This window comes from Manis javanica, chromosome 4 (genome assembly GCF_040802235.1).
Source record: "Manis javanica isolate MJ-LG chromosome 4, MJ_LKY, whole genome shotgun sequence".
NCBI classification, from domain to species: domain Eukaryota; kingdom Metazoa; phylum Chordata; class Mammalia; order Pholidota; family Manidae; genus Manis; species Manis javanica.
In genome coordinates this window covers 162,836,605-162,858,262 of record NC_133159.1, presented here as the reverse complement: position 1 = coordinate 162,858,262, position 21,658 = coordinate 162,836,605, and the positions used below count along the sequence as shown (strand labels likewise).

Below are 21,658 nucleotides of genomic sequence, written 5' to 3'. Positions count from 1 at the left end.
CACATTAAAGAAGTTGTATGTGTGTGCAGCTCTCTTTCCTTAAAATTAAAAAAGAAATGCAGACAATGTTTCTTTAAAAGTCTCCATCTGCAAATCCCATTAGATGTGCATATAAGGTTTCTGATGATTAATAGTTGCCTGCTCGGGTTTTGGTTGGAGGGGATCGTGTGTGTGGGTTAACCCCTCCCTCTCCTCTCTCACGTTTCACTTAGAAATTTGTCACTCTCGCCCCACCGCAGGATTTAAAAGTGTGTCTCAGCAGCCCTGGTCCAGCCCTCTGCAGGCATTTGCTGTGGGCTCCAGGACATGCACTCACCAGCTGGTGTGTCTGGGCCAGGGCAGTGAAAATGTTTGGTGTCATCGGCAACAAATACATGCACAGGGGACCCCAATAGGCAGACTGGTGTGTCGTGGGGCAGGAAGCCAGGAGTGAAGCCCGACATAGGTGTGTGCACACACATATGTGTAGCCAGCTACATGTGTGTGTACTTTAAGGAGATATTTTAATTTTGGTTTTTGTTTTGTTCCTGGGGTGAATTTTCTGTTGAACATTTTTCCCTCCTATTTAATTTTTTTTTTGCATTTAAAAAACTGAATATAAAAAGTATAAGAATCAAACCTTTGAAAAGACTGAGGTGTGCAGCAGACGGCAGATGGATCCTGTGGCCAGCAGCTGCATGAGGAGCCCTCACCCCCCGGCCCCTGTCTGGGGCTGCCTTCGAAATCCCCACTCCGAAGGCAGTGGGGCCTCAGGGCTACCCCACTGTCCACCAACCCCGTTCTCCTTTCACCAGAAACCAGACTTCCCGGCGACAGCAGCAACGGTAACATATCCTGACTTCTCAGCCTCCTGCCTGGCAGCTGCCCCACACAGCCTGCCCCGGGAGGAGCGCATCTTCACCGAGCGGCACCCTGCCTTCCCGCAGCCCCCCGACTGGCACTTCCCTGTCTCCGAGGCCCGGCGCAGGCTCAACTCGGGCCCAGCTGGGGGCTCTAGGGGGATGGGGGCCAGCAGCCCAGGCCTGGTGGATGCCACAGGAGGCCCAGGCGAGGACTTCGAGGCCCTTGGGAGCGCTGCCAATGAGATGGAGAAGAAGTCAACCAGGCGGAGAAAGGAGAGTTCAGGTAGGTGGCTGAGGAGTAACTGACCATTCCTTTACTGTGTGACCTTAGGGAAGGTTGCTTGCCTTCTCTGAGCCTGGCTACCCTGACCATGAATTGTGAATATGATCTAACCTACCTGAAGGCAGGAGTTACCTGTGGGGTTTCTTCTAGTCTGAGTTCTAGGATTTTTTGGTGATGGGGATGGTGGTTGTGGCCCTAGCACTCCTGGGCCCCAGGAAGGATGTGCCAGCCAGAGAATGAAACATGATCCAGAGAGATTTGGAGGCTCTATGGGACAGAGCCCCAGTGTAAGTTGGCAAGGGCTGGAGAGGAGTTTTCCTAGATCCAGGCTGCCTCTGGACCATGCTTCTCCCCACCATGCCCCAGCCAGCTCCAAATGGCCCCAGAGCCACAGGGTTTGCTCATTAGAGGAGTCAGTTGAGATGGAAGCTTGGAGGGCTAGGATGAAGACTGGGACCCCAGGCCCCTAGGTCTCCAGAGGCCAGAGAAAGCAGGCATAGGCCTTGGATAAGGGAGGCAGGAGTGAGGGGAGATGGAGCTACTGAGAATCAGGGCACACTGACCCCAAGCTGTCACCCTGCTCAGCTGAGCCATGCCCAGGCCAATGGAGCAACTCGGCCTGCTGAGATCTGGGTGACTCCCAGGGAAGGACACCCCTCTGAGGTCCTCCTGAAGGATCACCGACTTCAGGGACGGTCGGAAGCAGGGACGGAGGACCGCCAAAGGCAAGCACTGGACTTCAGGATGCAGAGAAAGCCTGACTCAGGGCTGCAGCCCCAGAGGGATGGAGCCCGCGTGCTCATTCAGATCCCAGCTGAAGTCCCTCTCCATCCTGGGGTGGGGACCTGTTGCTTTCTCATCTCCCCTGAGGGCCTCCCTGGCTTCCTCACCTCTAGTTCACCTCTTTTCTGGTTCCCTGTCCCCACCTTGCCCAGGACAAGGCAGTGCCTGCGCTTCCTGTGCTCACTACCCGCTATGTCCTGCTGACAGCTGCCCTGGGGGCAACATCCTTCTGTCTGAACCTATAGAGGACCTTCTCATGGGGCTAACCAGGGGCAGGTAGAAAATGAGTGCCAACCAATGAGAACACTGTACTTTGCTTCACCAAGCCTTTTGCACAGGTTTCACAAACATCTTCTTTGCCAAGCACTGGCCAAGGCCCTGGGGATGCAGAGAAGATTAAGGTGGTCTTACCCCAAAAGAGCTCAAACTGACAGGGAGGGGAGGCCTGCAGATGCCTGTCTGGCCATGGATGTGTTATGATTGGGGAGGTTCAAGGTAATATGGGAAACATCAATTAGCTCTTTTTAAGTCTTACCAGGTTTCCAGGTCGTGTGTACAGCAGATCTGATCAGTATCTCGGTTCTGTATGTGTGGAAAGAAGAGATGGAAAGTTTGAGGGGAATGCTGCTAGGATAGAGTCAAATGAGAGTGAAACCTCACCTCGATTTACCAAGACCTTTCCTGGTTTTAGCCTTGAAAGTCCAGTGTCCCAGGAAACCCCTCAACCCCAGTGGGTACCAGACCCACTCTGTTCAGTGCAGGAATCTTTATCACCCAGCTAGTTACTTGAGCCTTAACCCCTGGTCACTAAGATTCTCCGGCGATGGGGACCGTGGCTGTGGCCCCATCACAGTGGGTTTGTCTTGTGAGCTGAATTCCAGATTCCTGGAGTTGGTTGTGAGCCTTACTCACCACTTTCCCCTTTCTTATAAAGCTGCTCTTTCCTGCCTCCTTCCCCTCCAGTTAAATCCAAAGGAAGACTCAATTACTTAGTTGGTTGATAGATTCCTGTGTTAAACCGAGAGTGGAGTGGGTCTGACACCCCAGAGAAGGAAGCAAGCTAAAACCCTGGACTTTAGACCCCAAATCCCACACCCTTCAATAGATTTCAAGCACAGTGCTCATTTTGAAATATTTGGTCTCCATGCTTGAAGACACATCTCAATGTGCTCACAATGGATGACAATGACTACAGCCTTCCCGGTGGCTCAACAGAAGGGCCCTTTAAGCCCCAGCTGGTTAAATCCCGGACTATTCCCATCCCTGGCTGGAGATGTGCCCAGAATGGGGCACTCCCTGCCTCTCCTCTCCAAGGAACTCTCAGTGACTTGGCTCCATGCCTAGGTGAAGAGCTCGCCCTCCACTGTGCCTGCTCCCATAGCTCCTCCCTCAGTGCCCATCTCTCCCCTGGCTGCAAGCAGCCACCTTCCAGGAACTGGGAGCCAAGGCATTTGGAAGGCATGGACAAAGCCAAGGGCTGGGCTTAGGCAACATTGCTCTGTGTTTCAGCAAGACCCAAATGTGTCATCTTTCCTTTCAGCCAGGGGCCCTGGGCACTGTGTTAGGGACTAAGCTCACACGCTAAGCAGCTGACCAAGAGCGCATGGGCAACCTCTGCTGAATGCCCTGCACTCTTCATAGGGTCATCCTCTGGTCGAGAGAGAATCTCATCCAGGAGGAGCCCCAGGCTCTCCCCCGAGGCTCCCCCAGGAGCAGCAGCACTGGCTGCAGTCACATGAGGCAGAGCACAGCAAGCTGACTTTCATTCATTCTTTGGGGTACCAGACCCAGACATTTCTGTTCCGCACAGGAATCTTTATCACCCAGCTAGTTGCTTGAGTCTTCCTTTGGAATTTAACTGGAGGGGAAGATTGGCTTTGTAAGAGCCTAAAGAAAGCGGAAAGTGGTGAGCAAGGCTCACAACCAACTCAGGAATCTGGAATTCAGCTCACAAGAGACAAAGCCACAAGGAACCCCTACCCCACTCCACCAATCCTGGGTCACTGGGTGGATTCCCTACACAATAACACTTTCTATATAGAGATGGTTAAGTGCCGTGATCCACGAGATTAATACTGTGTCTGGCCAGTTCAACAAATGGCAGCTATGAATGGTATTAGACCCGTATTTCCAGAACCAGCCTTTGCAACACAGTCTGACAAATATCCCTACAGAGTCAACGGAATTGAATATTTCAAATATGTTGTCTCAGAAATTCCCGAGTCCGAGGTGTAAGATGTGAGAATTTCTTGGAACCATTCTTGGTCCTAAAACCCAGCTATCATCATTTAGGAGCTTGGAGCTCAGAGATCCGCTGGATTGGGGTTCGGTGTGAGTTGTGCTTGGCAAATATGTCCCATAGTGGCCAGCTGAGGAGGGAGCCCAGGCAACGGAAAGTGACTAAAATTTCGTTTCGAGAGGAAACATTCTCTGCTCTCTGGTCTCCTTCCTCCGCCAGCCCCAGCTGCTTCCCGGTCACTCTGGAGGTGGAGCTGACTTGCTCCAGTAAATAATCAGGAAAGCGGGGAATCCCTGGCCCCCACCCGGAGCTCTTCTTTTGGGTCACAGCACAAAACTGATTTAGGAGACAGTGTGATGTTATCTTACCCCAACGGCTCCTACCCCAAGCAGTGGGTGTTAAAGACCCCTGCTGGCAGGGACAGCTGCGAGGCCACTGTTGTTTGCCCCCGATCTGTCGTTGCTACCGTGGTCGTCTTTAATTTATGGGAATGGGGGATTTCGCAGTGATTTCCTGACGGGGTTCAAGGGAAGGTCGCGCGTGATCAGCCTGGCTGCAGGTGAATCTGATGGCCGGCCTGGAAGGGCCGCAGACTGGCGCTCTCACGTCCTGGCTCCGCCTTCATCAGACCCGCTTTGTCCTCTCCTCCTTCGCGGCCAACCCTTGTGCCTCCCCAGGGCGCGTCCTTCCCGGATTTGTCCCATACAAGATTTGATCTCCTCCTGCCCCTCTCCAACCACTTGAACTCTCTTCTATTTCGCTTGCAGTTTAAAAACCCTCCACAAATCTTACCTGCTCTCCCTCCCAGGCCACCCCTCCCACCACTCCCGTGTCATAAGCCACCCAGTGCCCGTGCCTTGCAGACACAACCTGCCTTCTCTGCCCGCACCCCACCCGTGCTGGCGCAGCCAATTCCCCTTGCTTCACTCTTCCCTTCCCCCTCTCTTCTGCCTACTGAGTCCTGCTTGTTTTAACATCCAGCTTGAAAGCCACCCCCTCCAAGGATCCTGTCTTTTTTTTAATGTATGACTCCACTTGTTCATAGCATCATTTCAACGAAAGCTATAGTTAAAAAGTTTTGAATTACAGTAGATGCTGGAACCTGTGCTATTTCCTAAACACAGCTTATAAATTAATAAAGGAGCTCTCCTGAGATTTCTTACCAAAGGACATCTTATATTTGAAATCCCCTTTTTTTATTATTACGGTCTAAACACGTAACATAAAATTTACCATCATAACCATTTTAAGTGTACTGTACAGTAGTGTTAACTATAAGCACATTGCCGGGCAACAGATCTCTAGAACTTTTTCATCTTATAAAGCTTTAGCTCTATATCCATCGAACAATAACTCTCCTTTGCCCCACCCCCCAGGCCTGAAAACCAGCATTCTACTTTCTGTTTCTAAGACTTAGACTACTTTAGATACTTAGTATAAGTGGAATCCTGCTGTATCTGTCTTTTTGTGACTGACTTCTTTTACTTAGCATAAGGTCCTCAACGTTCATCCATGCTGTAGCATATGCCAGAATTTCCTTCTTTTCTAAGGCTGAATAATATTCCATTGTATGAATATACCACATTTTCTTTATTCGTTTGTCTGTTGATGGACAGACACTTAGGTTGCCTTTACCTCTTGGCTATTATGAATAATTCTGCAGTGAGCATGAGTGAGCAAATATCTCTTCAAATCCTGCCCATGAAATCTTTTGCATATATACCCAGAAGTAGAATGGCTGGATCATATGGTAATTTTATTTTTAATTTTTTGAGGAACTTCCATGCTCTTTTCTACAACTGCTGTGCCATTTTACAGTCTCACCACCAATAGTCACCAAAGTTTTCAATTTCTCCACATCCTCACCAATGCTTGTTGTTTTCTAGGAGGTTCTAGTGTGTTGTCATTGTTATTGTTTTGATGGTGGCCTTCCTAAACAGATGTAAGATGGTATTTCATTGTGGTTTTGCTTTACATTGCCTAATGGTTGCTGATGTTGAGCATCTTTTCATATGCTTATTGGCTAATTATATCTTCTTTGGAGAAATGTCTTTTGAAGTTTGTCCATTTTTTAATTGGATTGTTTGACTTTTATTATTGACTTATAGTTTTTTATATAGTTTGGATATTAACCCAATATTACATATAGGATTTGCAAGTATTTTCTCCCATTTTATATGTTGCCTTTTCATTCTGTTGATTGTTCTCTTTACTACATACAAGTTTTAAGTTTGATGTAGTCCCAGTTGTCTATTTTTGCTTTTGTTGCCTGTGTTTTGGTGTCATATCCAAGAAATCATTGTCAAATCCAGTGTCATGAAGATTTCCCCCATGTTTTTTTCTATGAGCTTTATAGTTTTGGGTCTCACATTTAGGCCTTTAATCCATTTTGAGTTAAGTTTTTTTATATGGTGTAAGGTAAAGGCCCAACTTCATTATTTTGCATTGTGGATATCCAGTTTTCCCAACACCATTTATTGAATAGAATGTCTTTTCCTCATCATGTATCTTTGGCATCTTTGTTGAAGATCATTTGACCATATGTGAGCATTTACTTCTGGATATATATTCTTTTCCATTAGCTTATATGTCTGTCTTTATGCTAGTACCATACTGTTTTGATTACTATAACTTTGTAATATGTTTTAAAATCAAATAATGTGAGGCCTCCATCTTTGTTTATCTTTCTCCAGATTTGGCTACTCAGGGTCCTTTGAGATTTCAAATTAATTTTAGGAAGATTTTTTCTTTTATTTTTTATTGAAGTATAATTGACATCTAATATTATATTAGTTTCAGGTGTACAACAAAGCAATTCAACATTTGAATGCATTATGAAATGCTCACCGTGGTAAGTATAGTTACCAACTGTCACCGTATAAAACTATTAGAATATTATTGATTATATTACCTATGTTGTACTATTTTTCATCCCCATGACTTATTTATTTTATAACTGAAAGTTTATAATCTTAGTTCCCTTCTTAATCCCCTTCACCTACTTCACCTATTTCCCCCCCATAACCTTAGAGTGATTTTTTCTATCTGTGCAAAAAATGCCATCGAAATTTTAATAGAGATTGCATGGAATCTGTAGATCAGTTTGGATACTATGGACATTTTAATATCAAGTCTTCCAATCTATGGACATAGAATGTCTTTCCATTTATTGTGTCTTCTTTAGTGTCTTTCAGCAAATTTTTGTAGTTGTCAGTGTAGAAGTCTTTTTGCCTCCTTAGTTATGGTTATTCTTAAGAATTTTATTCTTTTGATGCTATTGTAAATATAAATTGTTGTAAATATAAATTGTTTTCTTAATCTCCCTCTCAGATTTTCATTGTTAGTACATATAAATACAACTGATTTTTGTTTTATTAAAGTATCATTGATATATAATCTTACGGTTTCACATAAACAGCAGAGTGGTTTCCATATTCACCCATATTATCAAGTCTCCACTCCCTAGTTAAATGCTGTAGTCATTAATTGTCTTCTTAGTGCTATACTGCCTTCTCTGTGACCTACCTTTATTGTGACTGTGAATTATAGTGCCCCTTAATCCCCTTCTCCCTCCCCACCCACCCTTCCCAACTCCTCCCCAAAGGTAACCACTAGTGCCTTCTCAGTGTCTGTGAGTCTGCTGCTGCTTTGTTCCTTCAGTTTTGCTTTGTTTTTTACTCTGCAAATGAATGAAATCATTTATTTGTCTTTCTCTGCCTGGCTTATTTTACTGAGCATAATACCCTCTAGATCCATCCATTTTGTTGCAAATGGGAGGGTTTCTTTTACTTTTATGGCTGAATAATATTCCATTGTGTATATGTACCACATCTTTTTTATCCATTCATCTATTGATGGACATTTAGGTTGAAATACAACTGATTTTCACATGTTGATTTTGTATCCTGCAACTTTGCTGAATTAGTTTATTAGTTCTAAGAGGTTTCTTGAGGTATCTTAAGGGATTGCCGAATAGAAGATAATGTTATCTGTAAACAGACCATTTTACTTCTTCTTTCAAATTTAGATGCCTTTTATTTCTTTTCTTGCCTTATTTCTCTGGCTAGGACTTCCAGTATTATGCTGAATAGAAATGTTGACAGTGGGCAACCTTGTCTTGTTCCTAATCTTAGATGAAAAGCTTTCAGTTTTTCACCAGGCAAGGTATTAGCTGTAAGATTTTCATATGTGGTCTTTATTATGTTGAGATAATTTCCTTCTGCTTATAGTCTGTTGAGTGTGCAAGAATCCTTTTTGGATCTCTCTCCCCACACCACAGAGTGTGCCTTGTTCATATGTCCCCTCCATTTTAGCATCAAGCCCCATCAGGCCTTGCATCCAGAGTTAGGTGCATATGGCTGCCTTTCTCCCTAAAACTGAAGTGCTTAGAGGGCCAGAATGAGATCTGATTCACCTGTGCAACCTCCCTAGCACCTACTGAAACATTTGTGCACAGGAGGAGTTCACTCAATATCTAGTTAATAGCCTCTATTGCAGTCTGGCATTCATTCATTCATTTTCTCACCTACTCTCTGAGAGTGGCTCCACCACCTGGCATGAGGGTTTTCACCATGTGTGATATACTTCTGTAAAATCCATCAGGACTTTTACAGTCTTACTCATGAAAGAGTGTGCAGAGAGCCAGACTTCCATCATAAACCAGACCAGGGTCAGAGTGAGTGCTGGGGTCAGAAAGACTCATAAAGAGCCACATGCGGGCTGAGCTGACTCTGCAAGAATCTCCCACGGGGTACTAGGGGCAGCTCCCAAGTACCAGGGCCAGCACGGCTGGGAAACAAGTGGAGCTGCTGTGGCTGAGCAGTAGGATAGAGCCACCACAGGGGCACTTAGTGGAGTCCGGGCAGCTAGAGGGCTCAGCTGTCCCATGGACATGTGGCTGTATTCTCCAGGCTAGAGGAAAGGGCTCCTTTCTCCAATTTGCAGACAGGTCCCCAAGGGGCTAGAGTCTACCTGCCAAGCACCTTCCATGGCCTTGGTCCCTTCCCTCCACGGTGAGCCCTGCCTATGGGGCGCTGGGAGTGTCTCGGTCTGCTTGAGCTGCCATAACAAAATACCATGGACTTGGGGACTTCAAGGACAAACCTTTATTTTCTCACAGTTCTGGAAGCTGGAAGTTAAAGATCAGGGTGTGGGCGGGTTTGGTTTCTCCGGAGACTTCCCTCCTCGGTTTGCAAATGGCTGTCTTGTCACTGTGTCCTCATGTGTCTTTCCTCTGTGCCTGCGTATCCCTGCTGTCTCTCTGTATGTCTAACCTTCTCTTCTTATAAAGACACCAGTCAGATTGGATTAAGGCCCACCCTAATGGCCTCGTTTTAACCGATCACCTCTTTAAATACCCTATCTCCAAATACAGTCATGTTCTGAGGTACTGGGGGCTAGGACTTCAACATATTAATTGGGGGAAAATAATTTAGCCCATAAACAGGGACAGTGACAAGGTTCTAGCAATGGCACAAATGCTCCAGTTAAAAAGCCCTTTGGTGAAAGCAACATCTCAGAAGAGAGAATGACCTCAGAGCTTTCCTAGCCTAGGGCCCCATTGGCCACCAGAGCTTTTCCACCCACAGCATTGTTTCTAGCCACAAGCAGATCCCTGCATTCTTACCTCACACCCACAAGGAGAGATGAAGAAAGTGGAGACAGTTTTAGGAATGAACCTCTAAAGAAGCAGGCTATTTGACCAAAGGAAAGAAGGTAGTGATGAAATAAATGGACAACCTCCGTGAGTGTCACCTGGGTTGCTAGAGCGAAGCTGAGTACCACGCTGGGTGATCTCATCCCCACCCCTACCGACAGCCTAGTAGTGGGGGTGGGGGAAAAGGGTGGAGAGGAGTCAGGAACTAATGTTAAGGGCACAAACAGGGAGGACTTGGTTCCAGTCCTGAATCCACAACTCCTGTCTGTGTGAACTCTGCAAGTCCCGAGTCCCTGTCTCCTCCTCTGTAAAATGAGGGTAACAGTACCTAGCTCATCAGGGTGCTGTGTGACTCCATGACATCATAGATGTAAAGACCATAGCCAGCACTTGGTAACCCCTCAATCCGTTTTTCCCAAACCTACAAATAAACACGCTTCTGTTTGCAAAGTCTTCCCTGATCCTGGCTGCATCCCAGGCTGCCCATGCTCGAAGCCCAGCTGGGCAGTGACCCAAGCTAGGAGGGAGCCCTTGCAGCCTGCCTCTGCGGGCTCCCTGCTCCAGGATCGCTGCGGTGCTGGGCGGGGTGAGGTTTGAGGTACCCATAGGAGCTGTGACCCCTCTCATCCCAAATCCAACCCCAGAACCTCCAGTGAGAATGAAGCCTTAGGGTCTGGAGCAGCCAGTGTGGGATGAGAGACAGGAACTCCACACTCTCTCAACGGCCTCCTGGTTAGAGCTCCTGCCTCTCCTCCTCTACAAACAGATCGGGGCCCCAAGCAGGACCTCAGGCCTTGGCCATTATCTGAACTCACCCTGTGCCTGAGCTGCTCAGACCCCGCACAGATACAGTCTGGAAGTTCTGGAGAGAGTCAGTATCTACCGAGGCAGCAGGATTTTGACCAGCTTCTGAAGATGTGGGGGTCGAAAGAGTTCATGGTCCTGAGAAGGTCGCTTAAGGGAACGTCCCAGCCCTGCCTGTTGCCCTGCCAGTCGAGGGGCTTAGGTGCCCCATCCCACTCCCCACTCACCTCTTTCTCTGGCTTGACTAAATCTGGGCACCTGGGCCCAGGGAGTTGGGGATGATCCCAGAGACAGAGCAGCCTTTTCTTTCTGAAGGGCAGGACTGGAGGCTCCCTGCAGACCCCTGGAGCCAGCCCCTTCCCCCAGTGCCCTCTTTGCTCACTGGATGGGGCTTCCCTGGCCTTAGGCCAGGATTCCACTACCCCCACCACCAGCCTTTTGTATTTCATATTTTTCCCTGTTTTCCTTGACCACAATGGGGCCTGGGAACTGAAGCCCACGCCTCCTTTGGTGACAGCTGAGGGTGACATCTGAAACTTATAATACAAACAAAACCCAGAGCTGCCCATGCCTCCCCTAACCCCTCTCTGGAGCATGCTGCTGCTCCCACTTCTCACTTCCACTGCCTCCCTTCCCCCTTCATTTCCCTGCTCCTCTCTTCCACAGTCCCCACACCCCCTCTCATCTCTCCATCCCTTCCAAGCTCCTCACCGTCACCCATCCTCACTGCCCCACCCCAAGTGGGGCTCTCAGCAAAGACCACTGTGGCATCAGGCACTCCCATTCCAGAAGAATCTGTTTCTCTCCCAGAAAACATACCCTGAATTCCCCAGCCCCACTGCTGGACTCCTCAAAAAGGCTGGGAGCCTACCTGGCCTCTTTAAGCACCTGCGGGGAAGGCCAGGACAGTGAGGTGGGCGGGGCCCAGTGAGAAAGGCAGGCCAGGGGAGGTCCTGCGTGCAAGTGCCTGACTGGTCCCGGGCTGGCTCCATTCATGTCTCATCTACTTTGACGGGCTTTGGCTCCTCCTGAAGTTGAACTAATAAGGACTACAAAGGTCTGCGCCCTGAGAGTCCAGGAAGCCACAGAGACCATTTTCAGAGGCTTTGCCAAGGTCTCACTGACATCCTGTCCCTAATATCCCCTTCCTCTCCATCCCCAGGGAGTCCCAGGGAAAAGTCCTGCACCCAGACACAGACACTGTCTCTGGAGTGAGGACAGCCTCCGTGTGCATCCCCCCCAAGTGCAGCGTGACATGTTGGCTATGGCCCTGACTCTCTGGGGGCCTTTCAGCAAGCTCTTTAGTCTCTGGGTCTTAATTTCCTCATCTGTTCAATGGACTAATGTGTACCTGACTTACCTCACAGAATAATTAAGAGGATATAATAGGCTGCAGTCAGTATGTGGAAACAGCTTCTTATCAAGGGAATCTGGGTTCCAGGGCCAATTCTGCCACTAACTTGCTGTGTCTTTAGGCAAGTCTCCTACCTACTCCAGATTCACCTACCTGTTAACTGAAAGGTGGCCTGAGATCATCTCGAATTCTTCCAGCTCTACTATTCGATGATTCATGGTGCATATGAAAACCCAAAAGAAGTTTATCTCTGGGGGAAAGAAATCTATTGTCAACCGCAAGGTGCTGTTCAAATACAGGCATGTGGCTTTCTATCTGGTCTTAGATAGAAATTTATGTAAAATGGCTGTGAGAGTTGGAGAGCAGAGAGACCAGCCTCCAAAAAGGTGTGCTCCCCGGAGTCTGTCTGAACCTCCTTGTAGCTCTGATAGAGCTGTCTGCTAACTTTAGGAAGGCCTGCCAAAAGTGACAGCTGTTTATGAAATAAATTACCTCAGGTGGTGTAAAAGCTCAGTGGAAACCGCAATCACACACACATCCTGTTTGCATTTACCTGGGCACTGTCGACTCCTCCATCAGGGCCCTGCTCTCTAGGTGGGCTGTGCAGGGGCTGGGGCAGCTCCTCTTCAACCATGAAGGTGGCCCACTGAGCACCAGCCTCCTCCCTCTGCAGTCCTAGAAGAGGCCTCAGCTGCAGGACCCTGAGACAGAAGCAGGACCAGGAGGGCTGTGGTGTGGTTCTGATTGGTGCTGGTTACTGAGCTTGGAACCATGGGCCCTGGGAAGGCTGAAGCAAGAGCGGCCAATGGCCAGGGACCCAGATCCCAGCAGACACATAGAAAAGTAGTGGAGAAGGGAAGATAGTGCAAGACAGACATTTAAGAGGCATCACTTTACACAGCTCTGGAGATGGGATGCTTTGAAGAACACTGTCTCTAACCTTCACATTGAATCACATCTCCTACCTCACCTCCAGGAGAACCTCTTCTGATAGTTCTTTCAAATGGAATTGGAGTCGTAGCTGCATGCCGGGCACTGTAGTAGGTGTTAAGGCACCGTTCCCCATCCCATTTTACCTATTCAGCAGCCCTCTGATCACAGTGGGTGCAGCTATTCTTGTTTGCAAATGAGGAAACTGAAGCACAGAGAACTTAAAAGACTTGCCCAAGGTCAGAGAGCTCTGTCTCAGAGCCAGCTAAGGTCCAGGTTCTCCAGGAGGTCCTTAGATGCCTCTGCAAACACACTCATCTTGGGCAGGAAGCTAAGCATGTCAGAAGGAGAGAGAAAATCCCCAGCAGAGCCCTAATCTTTGGATAGATGAGCATGTGAAGCCTGGGGAGAACCTTGGGACAGGGCACACAGCAAGACCCCAGATCTGATTGAAGGAAGAACCTAGGGGCCAAGACAAGAATATTTGAAACTGGAAGGGGTCTCAAGTTCAAGCTGAAGGGTTCTTAACAGAAGAGGAAGTAGGGAGGGGAGAAGAAGAGGGTATCAGGACTGTATATTGGGAAAGGACTCTGACACCAGTTCCCCTGGGGAAAAGAAGACCCTGCCCAATCCCAGACTTCTACACACAGGGAAACTGAGGCCCAGAGATTGAGGGAGGCACTGCAATAAAGAACAAGAAGTACAGGAAGTGTAGTCTCTTAGGATCGAACCATCCTGGGTGTAGCACATGAACTGTGTACACTGGCCAGCAGACTGAACACCTCTGGCCAGAAATGGCATGAATGTGCTCAGAATTTTTCTTTTTCCATCTTGATGAAAATGTTGCAGAACAAAGAGCCCTGCTCCGCAATTTAACTTCCACTTCAGTGTTCATTGCTAGCTTCCTGTACTTCTGGTCCTTTTGTCATTTCTAGCAGTGATGAAAGTTCCTCCCTGTCTGGGAAGCTGAGGGACAAGTGTCCTTCTGGTGTCTGTACTCCACCTTCTTCAGCAGTTGTTGCCCAAGGTTCACACAGTGGCTCAGACACTTAGTTCCCAGCTCAGGCTTCTTTGTCCCATTTCCTCTTCCTTCCCATTTGGAGGCCCCAGTGTCTACATCAGGACAATAAGACGAGAGGAGAGGTGGATGGCCAGGGGCTTGGCTTGGCTGACAATGGTGAGGTGCTCACATAACCAGTCCAAGACCAACTCAAGGGGTTGTCTCCCTACCTCACTGTGTCTCTCAGGAGGAATGTGCAGAACTGTGTGCAGTGAGGGGAGATTGTTTTCCAGGATTCCATAGCACACCAGTGCAGACCTAAGCAGGCCTGGGAGAAAGGGTGTGTGTGCAGGGGTGGGATGGAGAATGGGGCCCCAGGAGCCCTGGAAGTGGAGACACGCAGAGCTGCTATGGTCTAGGCCCAGCCCAGAGCCAGCCAGATAGATGCAGGCTGGAGAAACTGACTCTGGGGTTGATGGCCACAGCTCTGGGCAGGTGGATCTGAGTTTGAATCTCAGGTCTGCTGCCCCAAAGCTGCCCAGCACATTGGGCAAGTTCCTGGGCCTCTCTGAGGCTGCTCTGTCTACTGAGAAGCATTTGGCAAGTACCTCCTAAGTGCAAGGTACAGTAGCAAGTGAGAAAAAGCAGTTGCATCCCTGGGGAGAGAGAGCCACTAATCAAATCATCACAAATCCATGACAGTGCTAAAGGGGACAGTAATGGTAGCTACCAGGTGTGCTGTGTGGGGAGGTAAAAAGCATCTAAGCACATGGGAGACTTGAACGCAGCTGTTGTTAGCCCAGCTCCTCAGATGGCATCAGGTGGAGTTGAAGAATGGGAAGAGTACTTTATATTTGTACAGTGCTTTGAGGTTTTAAAAACATTTTCCACACGCATTAGTTTGTGCAGGCCTCCCACTAACCCTGGGAAGTAGGTGCTTTATTTTCCCCAATTTCTTGATGAGGCAAACGAAGCCCAGAGAGGTTAAGTGACTTCCTCAAAGGCTCCAGCGAGATCAGGTGCCAAACCTCGGCGCAAGCAGTCTGTGTTTCACACTCCCTCGGCTGCTAAAAGGAAGGGCTGGGAGCCCCTTTGAGCCCTGAGACAGGAGCGGGTGGAAATGAGCCGGGTCTCCCCGCTTCCCTCTCCGCGGGCCGGGCTGTGCTCCGAGAAGGCAGTCCCTCCGCTGCGTGACCGCCCCTCCCTCCCGGGCCCGCGGCGGCCAAGGTCGGAGGACTCCTGGGGGACCCCGGCCGGGGCTGCGCGTCCTTTCCTTCCAGCCCACGCTGCGCTTCCGGAGGGGTCTGGGCTGGCCTTCTCTGGCCGGGGGGCAGGGGCGCCGGGCAGGCAGCCCGGGCCGGAGAGCGCGCCCCCTTCCTGCCCCTGGACGCGCGCAGGCAGCGGGGCGACGGCGCTGTGGTTCCTACCGAGCGGGCATTGGGAGCCCGGGAGGAGGGCCCTCTCTGCCTTCTCGGGTTCTCGCCACCGTGGAGCCCACTCGTCCTCCAGCGGGGGCACGGGGAGCTGGCGGACGGCGCCCAAATCGCTTTACTGGGCGCCTCCCCGCCCCCGGCCCTGCTCCCGGCTCCCTGCGGTGTGGCGCGGGGGCGCAGGACGTGGAAACTGACCACAGGGGCACTGAATACAAAGCAGAAGGAAGTGCTGACAAGGGAATCGGCGGGCCCAGCTGGAACGCGGGGTTGACGGGGCCCCCACATTCCAGCCCTGCTCCGCAATTTGGCTGCTTAGCCGGGAGTCGGGGGGGGGGGGGGGCTTCCCTGCCTTTTCCCACCCGGTCAAAAACCCCACGCCCAGCGCCCTCCACCCCGCAGGTCAGTTTAGACTTGGATCGAGTACAGAGAATCTCCCTGCAACACACCCAACCAGATGCAGAGGGGGTCATGGAGGGGACAGGGGTTGGGGAGCAGCTTTCAGTAATGCACCCGACACTGAGCCATGGCCTCCAGGTCTGCAAAACAAAGACAAAGAAGTGAAAGCTAAATTTTAGAGCCCCGCATGAAAAATGGTTCCTGTAAGCATTCATGGCCACATGGCAGCATTGTTAACTGTGTAGATGGGTTGGTCTCTTTCCTGTGCACCTCTCCACCCACCACCACATGTAGAGGTAGAGCCACAGCTTCCCCTGCCCAGGACATCATGATACAGTCCCTTTCGAGTCCCTTGCATTTGTACAGACTCTACAGTTTGTAATTATTTCCTACATGTATTTCATTTGAACAGTGGGTGAGTCAATCTGCTTGGGTTTGCCATTCGCTGGCTGGCTGAACTGGGTGATGTTGGACAACTTGCTTAACTTCTCTGTGCTTAGTCTTCTGGTCTTCAAAATGGGGCTAGATTGAGCCCCTGCTTTGTCTACCAGCCTTTTTCACGGATGAACTTTCCGAATTTGGCCCTTCCAGTGCTAAAGGGGGAAAGAAGCTTAAAGCAACTCTTCTCAATTTACTGCACAAAACTCTCCAGGGAATCTTGCTAAAGCAGATGCTGATTCAGTAGGTCTCAGGTGGGGCCTGAGATGCTGCAAGTCTGATCAAGTCCCTGGCCACCTACCCTTTAGTACTGAGGTCTCAGAGCAGTGTTTTGTAAACCTGACCTTGCATCAGAAGCACATAGGAGACTTGTTAAAACAGATCGTTGGGCCCCACCCCCAGAGTTTCTGATTCAGGAGGTTTGCATTTCTAACAGCTCTCAGGTAATGCTGATGTCACTGAGGACAAGGAATCTCTGTTTAGAGCATCTTGCACCACAAGCTTACACCTAGTAACTAATGTCAAGTTGGGGGTAGGCTGGGTAGCAGAGGTCACTAAATAGCCAAGGGCAGCTTCCTGTGCTCTGGGAATAAGAAAAGTGGTGGGGTGGGCAGAACCTGAACTAGGGACCCAAAGAACTTCCCAATTCCCAGGGAGTTAAAATGCTAGCAGGAATGATAAAGGGACAGTGTGGTTTCTCTTAACATCCATTAAAAATAAGAGAGTCAGGGACAGGCTGCACTGGTGCCTTAGGACAAAAGAAGGAACCAAGCCCCCTGTGGCTCACATTGTTCTGTGCGGGGCCCTCTCTCCCCAGACAACCAGGAGAGCCGAGGGAAGCTGGAGGGCGGCAGCAAGGCCCGCAAGGAGAGGACGGCCTTCACCAAGGAGCAGCTGCGGGAGCTGGAGGCAGAGTTTGCTCATCATAACTACCTGACCCGGCTCCGGAGATACGAGATCGCCGTGAACCTGGACCTCTCCGAGCGGCAGGTGCGGCCCAGGGGTCCCTCCTTTTCTGGCCACCCTTCCTTCCTCAGCTCTCTGATTTCCTTCCTTTCCTCCCCTCCATTCCTGAACCTTCTCCTTTTTCATCTCCCTCTGCCCCTGTCCAGTGGTTCTCAATTGGCTGTACCTGAGAATCACCTGTGGAGATTTTAATAACACTGGTGTCTGGTCTCCACCCCTAGAGATTGTTTTCATTGGTCAGGGATGGAGTCCAGGCATCAGAATTTTTCAAAGGTATCCCAGGCGATTATGTGCCACAGAGTTGAAACCACTGATCTGATTGTTACCAAATTTGAGCAAGCATTGGAGTCACCTAGGCCCCTATTTAAAATGCAGACTCTGGAACTCGAGAGAGCGATTTTGCACTAATACTGAATGGGACTGGAAATCTGCATTTCTAATAAGTTCTCCAGGTGATTCGGATGTACAGCTGGCTCCCTGGCACACTATGAGAAAACCTTCCCAGTCCTTTGTTTTGGGCTCTCCATCAGAGCATTCCACCCAACCCATGCTCTGGCACGGAGTACTATATAATATAATATTGATAATATTTGATAGTCGATCACACAGCTAGAGTGCAGGTTTTAGAATCATAAAACTTAGATTGAAGTCCTGCCTCTTCCACTTCCTAGCCCTGTGGACTGTGAACATGTCTCCTAACCTCTCTGGGTCTCCATCTGTAAAACAGGGTCAGAACCCCACCCTGCAGGTGGTATTGAAACTCAGGTGAGGGAGCGTACAGACCTAAGCAGGAAAATGCTTATAAATGTGCCTAAGGATGAGGCTGGTAATCTTCGGCTCCCAGACCCTTGGGTAATAGAAGCCAGAGCATGGGGGTGTTGGCACAGGAGGGGAGGGGCATGTGAAAGGGGTTGGAGCCAATGCAGAGTGACTTTCAGAACCCTCTTTATCTGGAGGAGCTACATTTGCCTCTGGGCACATTGGTGTGCGCCCCCTTTGGTCTTGATTCCTAGCCTTTGGAGGAGTGGGAGGGGCAAGCAGAGCTTGGACCTGGGATCCCTGGAGCTGCACCCTGGCAGCCTTGAGCATCAATACGGGGAGATGTCACACCTGCCTTGAAGTGACCGGGCTCCTCTGCTTCATCCATCAGGTCAAAGTGTGGTTCCAGAACCGAAGGATGAAGTGGAAGCGTGTAAAGGGGGGCCAGCCCATCTCCCCTCATGGGCAGGACCCTGAAGATGGGGACTCCACAGCCTCTCCAAGTTCAGAGTGAGATTCTCCATGGTGAAAAAAGTACCAAAGACTGAGCCCCTTACCCCAAAACCCACACCCCAATCCTACCTTCATCTTCTCCCGACCACCTCACGCTCTTCTCTACATCTTGCAGTGACTCTTGGATATGAAACTGCCTGGCATTCTGGGAGCCTTGAATCTTCCCAGAAAGTTCTGCCTAACACTGCTCTGTCTGAGCATCCCCTCCTCCAGGGTCTTTGCTTCCCACAGTTTTCATGGAATGATACAGCAGCCCTACCGGACCCGAGTCAATCTGGGGCACAGCTCCAGGGACACTACCATTCAGCATCTCTTGGCTGCTGCCCACAGCTCCTCCTACCACCTTCCTTTATACCAGCCAGGCCTCTGCCAGGTCTGGACACCATCTGACCCGCTGGGATAAGAGCCTTGGGTTCACTCATAAAAACAAATGCTCCAAAAGAAAGGAAATGACTCACACACTCACACACTCTCTCACACACACACACACACACACACACACACACACACACACACACGCGGCCACCTTTCTGAGCCCTGTATCTGAGACTTCGGGGCCTTCAGTTGTCCCAAAACCCCAGGGAGGAGGGCTGAGGACAGAAATTCAGCTGCTACAAATCAGAAACCAGTCCCTGTCTCCAAATTTGTGGGCTGAGTGGGCAAGTTTACGAGCACTGGCTGGAAGAAGACAGTTGGGAAGACAGCCTGGTGGAGGTCTGAGAATGGACCCAGGACACAATCTGCTTCTTCAGAACCAATTCAGGGATACAACTGGGATGGCTGAGCAGAGCCCCAGAACAACAGAGCAGCTCTTCCTTTTAATCCACTATTTCTGGATTAAAAACCTTGCAGATGCTCACATTGCTGAGCCGGAGGCTGGGATGTATTGTCTGTGTTCTGAGGATGGAGAGATCACACAAGGGCAGCTAGAACGTGGCACCCCAGAATGGAAGTTCCTCCAGCTGCAGTGTCCTGTGCTCTCAAGGGACTCTGCCCACAAATGGCGACAAAAAACCAGTCCCTCTTTCTCCATGGGATGCATTCGAACTCCTTCCATGTGTTCCACAAATGCTGTTATGATGGAAGGAGCTGCTAAGGTTATGTGTGTGCCAGATCTTCTGGCGCCAAAGATGGAACTGACAGCCAAAGAGCCTGGGAGGCCAAAGCCGTGGAAAGGGACCCACTGCCTGCCTCAGTTCTCTGTCTCCCAATACCAGCTGGTATTGCAGAGGGAGGTCAGCAAAAGTTTGGAGCTTTTGTGTGTAGATTTAATCATCACATGTGAAAAAGAACCCTACCTCCACATCCTAAAAGGACAAACGCTGTGGGAAATGATTGCCAAATGAGATGGCTGGTTTGAGCACCTGTAATTTTTTTCAAAAGCATGTTTCATGTATTTTCTTAAGATTACATCCAGTTAACAGTACAAGGTCAATTCGCTTAGCAAGAACACTCTTGGAAAAAATAAAATCAATAAAAAAGCAAAGTTCCTAAGCCTTTTTCCTTGAAGAGCTAAGAACCACAGCTCTGTATGCAGTCTGCAGATGCTTGTGTAACGACTGGCCGGACAATGTCTAGAAGCAACCAAGAAAGGGAAGAAATCTCTAGACCAAGGTACCTCCATTGGGTTCTTCAAAATGGGGTACAAATATAATCGTAAAAAAACCTCTCTTGCCCCCCATGCAATTGCTCTGTCTTCATTTCCCTTTACAATTTTAACTTACAGTTTCCCTAAGCTATGGCTTATCAAATAGTCAAAGTTCTGTAAACAAAAGATAAAGTCTCTTGTTACTAAAGCAATCTTGACCATAAACTGCCCCTACTTTTTAAATTCAAAGTTTGGAGGGTTTGTTTTTCAGAGTAAAACAATACACACCAATAATAATAAAAACGAGGAAAGAAAAACTGCCCTCAATTCTATGTCTTTTTAATTTAAAAGATTTGTTTCACCAAAAAAGATGTCAACAATGGACAAATTAGAACTGGCTAGAGAGACGGGAGGGAGGGAGCCAGGAGAGGGGACCTGGCCCCGGGTTTGGCACTGAGGCCGTCTGGGCCTGGTATGGACAGTGACCAGAAATGACTTCAGCAGCAGCTGGCAGAGGAAAGCAGAGCCACCAAAATCAAGATGCCAAAGGGAAGGTTCAGATTCAAGGCCAAGCATCACTGACACCCTTAGGCACTCCGACTCTCCCTCCTAGCCCAGCTCCTGTGGCTTCAGGGGCCATCAACCTCTCCAGGCTTTCCTTGTCTGTCTAGAATGGTCCTTCTCTGCCTCCCAGGCAGACCTCTTTTTCAGTGCTCTTACCTTCACTGCTGGTTCCCAAGCTTTCCTCTTTCTGCCCACTGCCTTCCCCCCTTCCCCCTACCCAGATGATCCCATCTACCTCTGTTTACCGTGTTGTGGTAAAGTATACATAACATTTTAACCATTTTTAAGTGTCCAGTTCTGTGGTATTAAGTGCTTAACGTACCACTATCCCTCTTCCGGACATTTTCATTTTCCCAGCCTGAAGCTCTGCACCCATTCAAATCATAACTCCTCGTTTCTATCCACCTACGTATCTATGGTGTTTACTCTATGTTGGGCCCTGTTCTAAGTGCTTTACATGTAGCAATTAGGTTAATTCTCTTAACAATCCTAAAAGGTAATCCTAGTGTTCCTGTTTCACAAAGGAGGTAACCAAAGCTGAGAGCTGATAAGCCCCCAAGGGTTTATCTAGAAGCTGTGGTAGGCACAGGACTGGGCCCAACTGTCTCCCTCCTCCACGAGGGGAATGCGGCTCCCTGACATTGCCATGTGCTGTACCTCCCGCGGAAGGATTATACTTCCCCACCTCATTGACATCAGGCTTGTCCATGTGACTGGCTTTGGCCCATAGAATATGAGCACAAGTGCTGGGCACCCATCTAAGCAGAAGTTTGAGAGTCCTCCCATGGCTCTGCCATTGAACTTCTCCCTCTCCATGAGGCTAAGATGTGGACTCTGCCCTTAGCCTGGGCTCCAGAATGAGAAAGACATGGAACAGAGCCAAAGCTGACCCAAAACCTTCATATACGTTGGTGAGGATATGAAAGTTGGTTACTGTAAGCCACTGGGATTTGGGGTCATTTGTCACTGCTGCACCACCTCATGAAAACGGACTGGTGATCAAGCTGGGATTTGAATCCAGGCTTTCTGGCACCTGATCTAGGAGCTTTGGTTTTTATATTCTGCTGCTCACTGCCCTTTGCCCCCTGGATGACTGCAGGAATCCCAAAC

The 21,658-nt window shown here is 49.3% G+C and overlaps 1 protein-coding gene across 3 annotated transcripts; it reads left to right on the top strand.

Moving 5' to 3' along the window:
- Positions 1-246: 246 nt before the first annotated feature.
- MEOX1 (mesenchyme homeobox 1) lies at positions 247-18,551 on the top strand. 3 transcript variants are annotated; one of them, XM_036996833.2, is made up of 4 exons: positions 247-445; positions 795-1,125; positions 16,976-17,148; positions 18,275-18,551. In XM_036996833.2, exons 2-4 carry the CDS (start codon positions 1,002-1,004, stop codon positions 18,395-18,397), a joined length of 420 nt encoding a protein of 139 aa, XP_036852728.1. In that variant the 5' UTR covers positions 247-445; positions 795-1,001; the 3' UTR covers positions 18,398-18,551. The 3 variants fall into 3 exon arrangements, with proteins under 3 accessions (XP_036852728.1, XP_017500929.1, XP_017500930.2); XM_017645440.3 differs by having other exon boundaries at positions 247-1,125; XM_017645441.3 differs by lacking the exon at positions 16,976-17,148 and having other exon boundaries at positions 247-1,125.
- Positions 18,552-21,658: the final 3,107 nt, after the last annotated feature.

Excerpts from the sequence above, each read along its gene's own strand:
- MEOX1 (XM_017645440.3), top strand. The coding sequence starts at position 654 with ATGGATCCTGTGGCCAGCAGCTGCATGAGGAGCCCTCACCCCCCGGCC. Across the intron at positions 1,126-16,975 it reads GCGGAGAAAGGAGAGTTCAG|ACAACCAGGAGAGCCGAGGG; the intron begins GTAGGTGGCTGA and ends CTCTCTCCCCAG. Across the intron at positions 17,149-18,274 it reads TGGACCTCTCCGAGCGGCAG|GTCAAAGTGTGGTTCCAGAA; the intron begins GTGCGGCCCAGG and ends TTCATCCATCAG.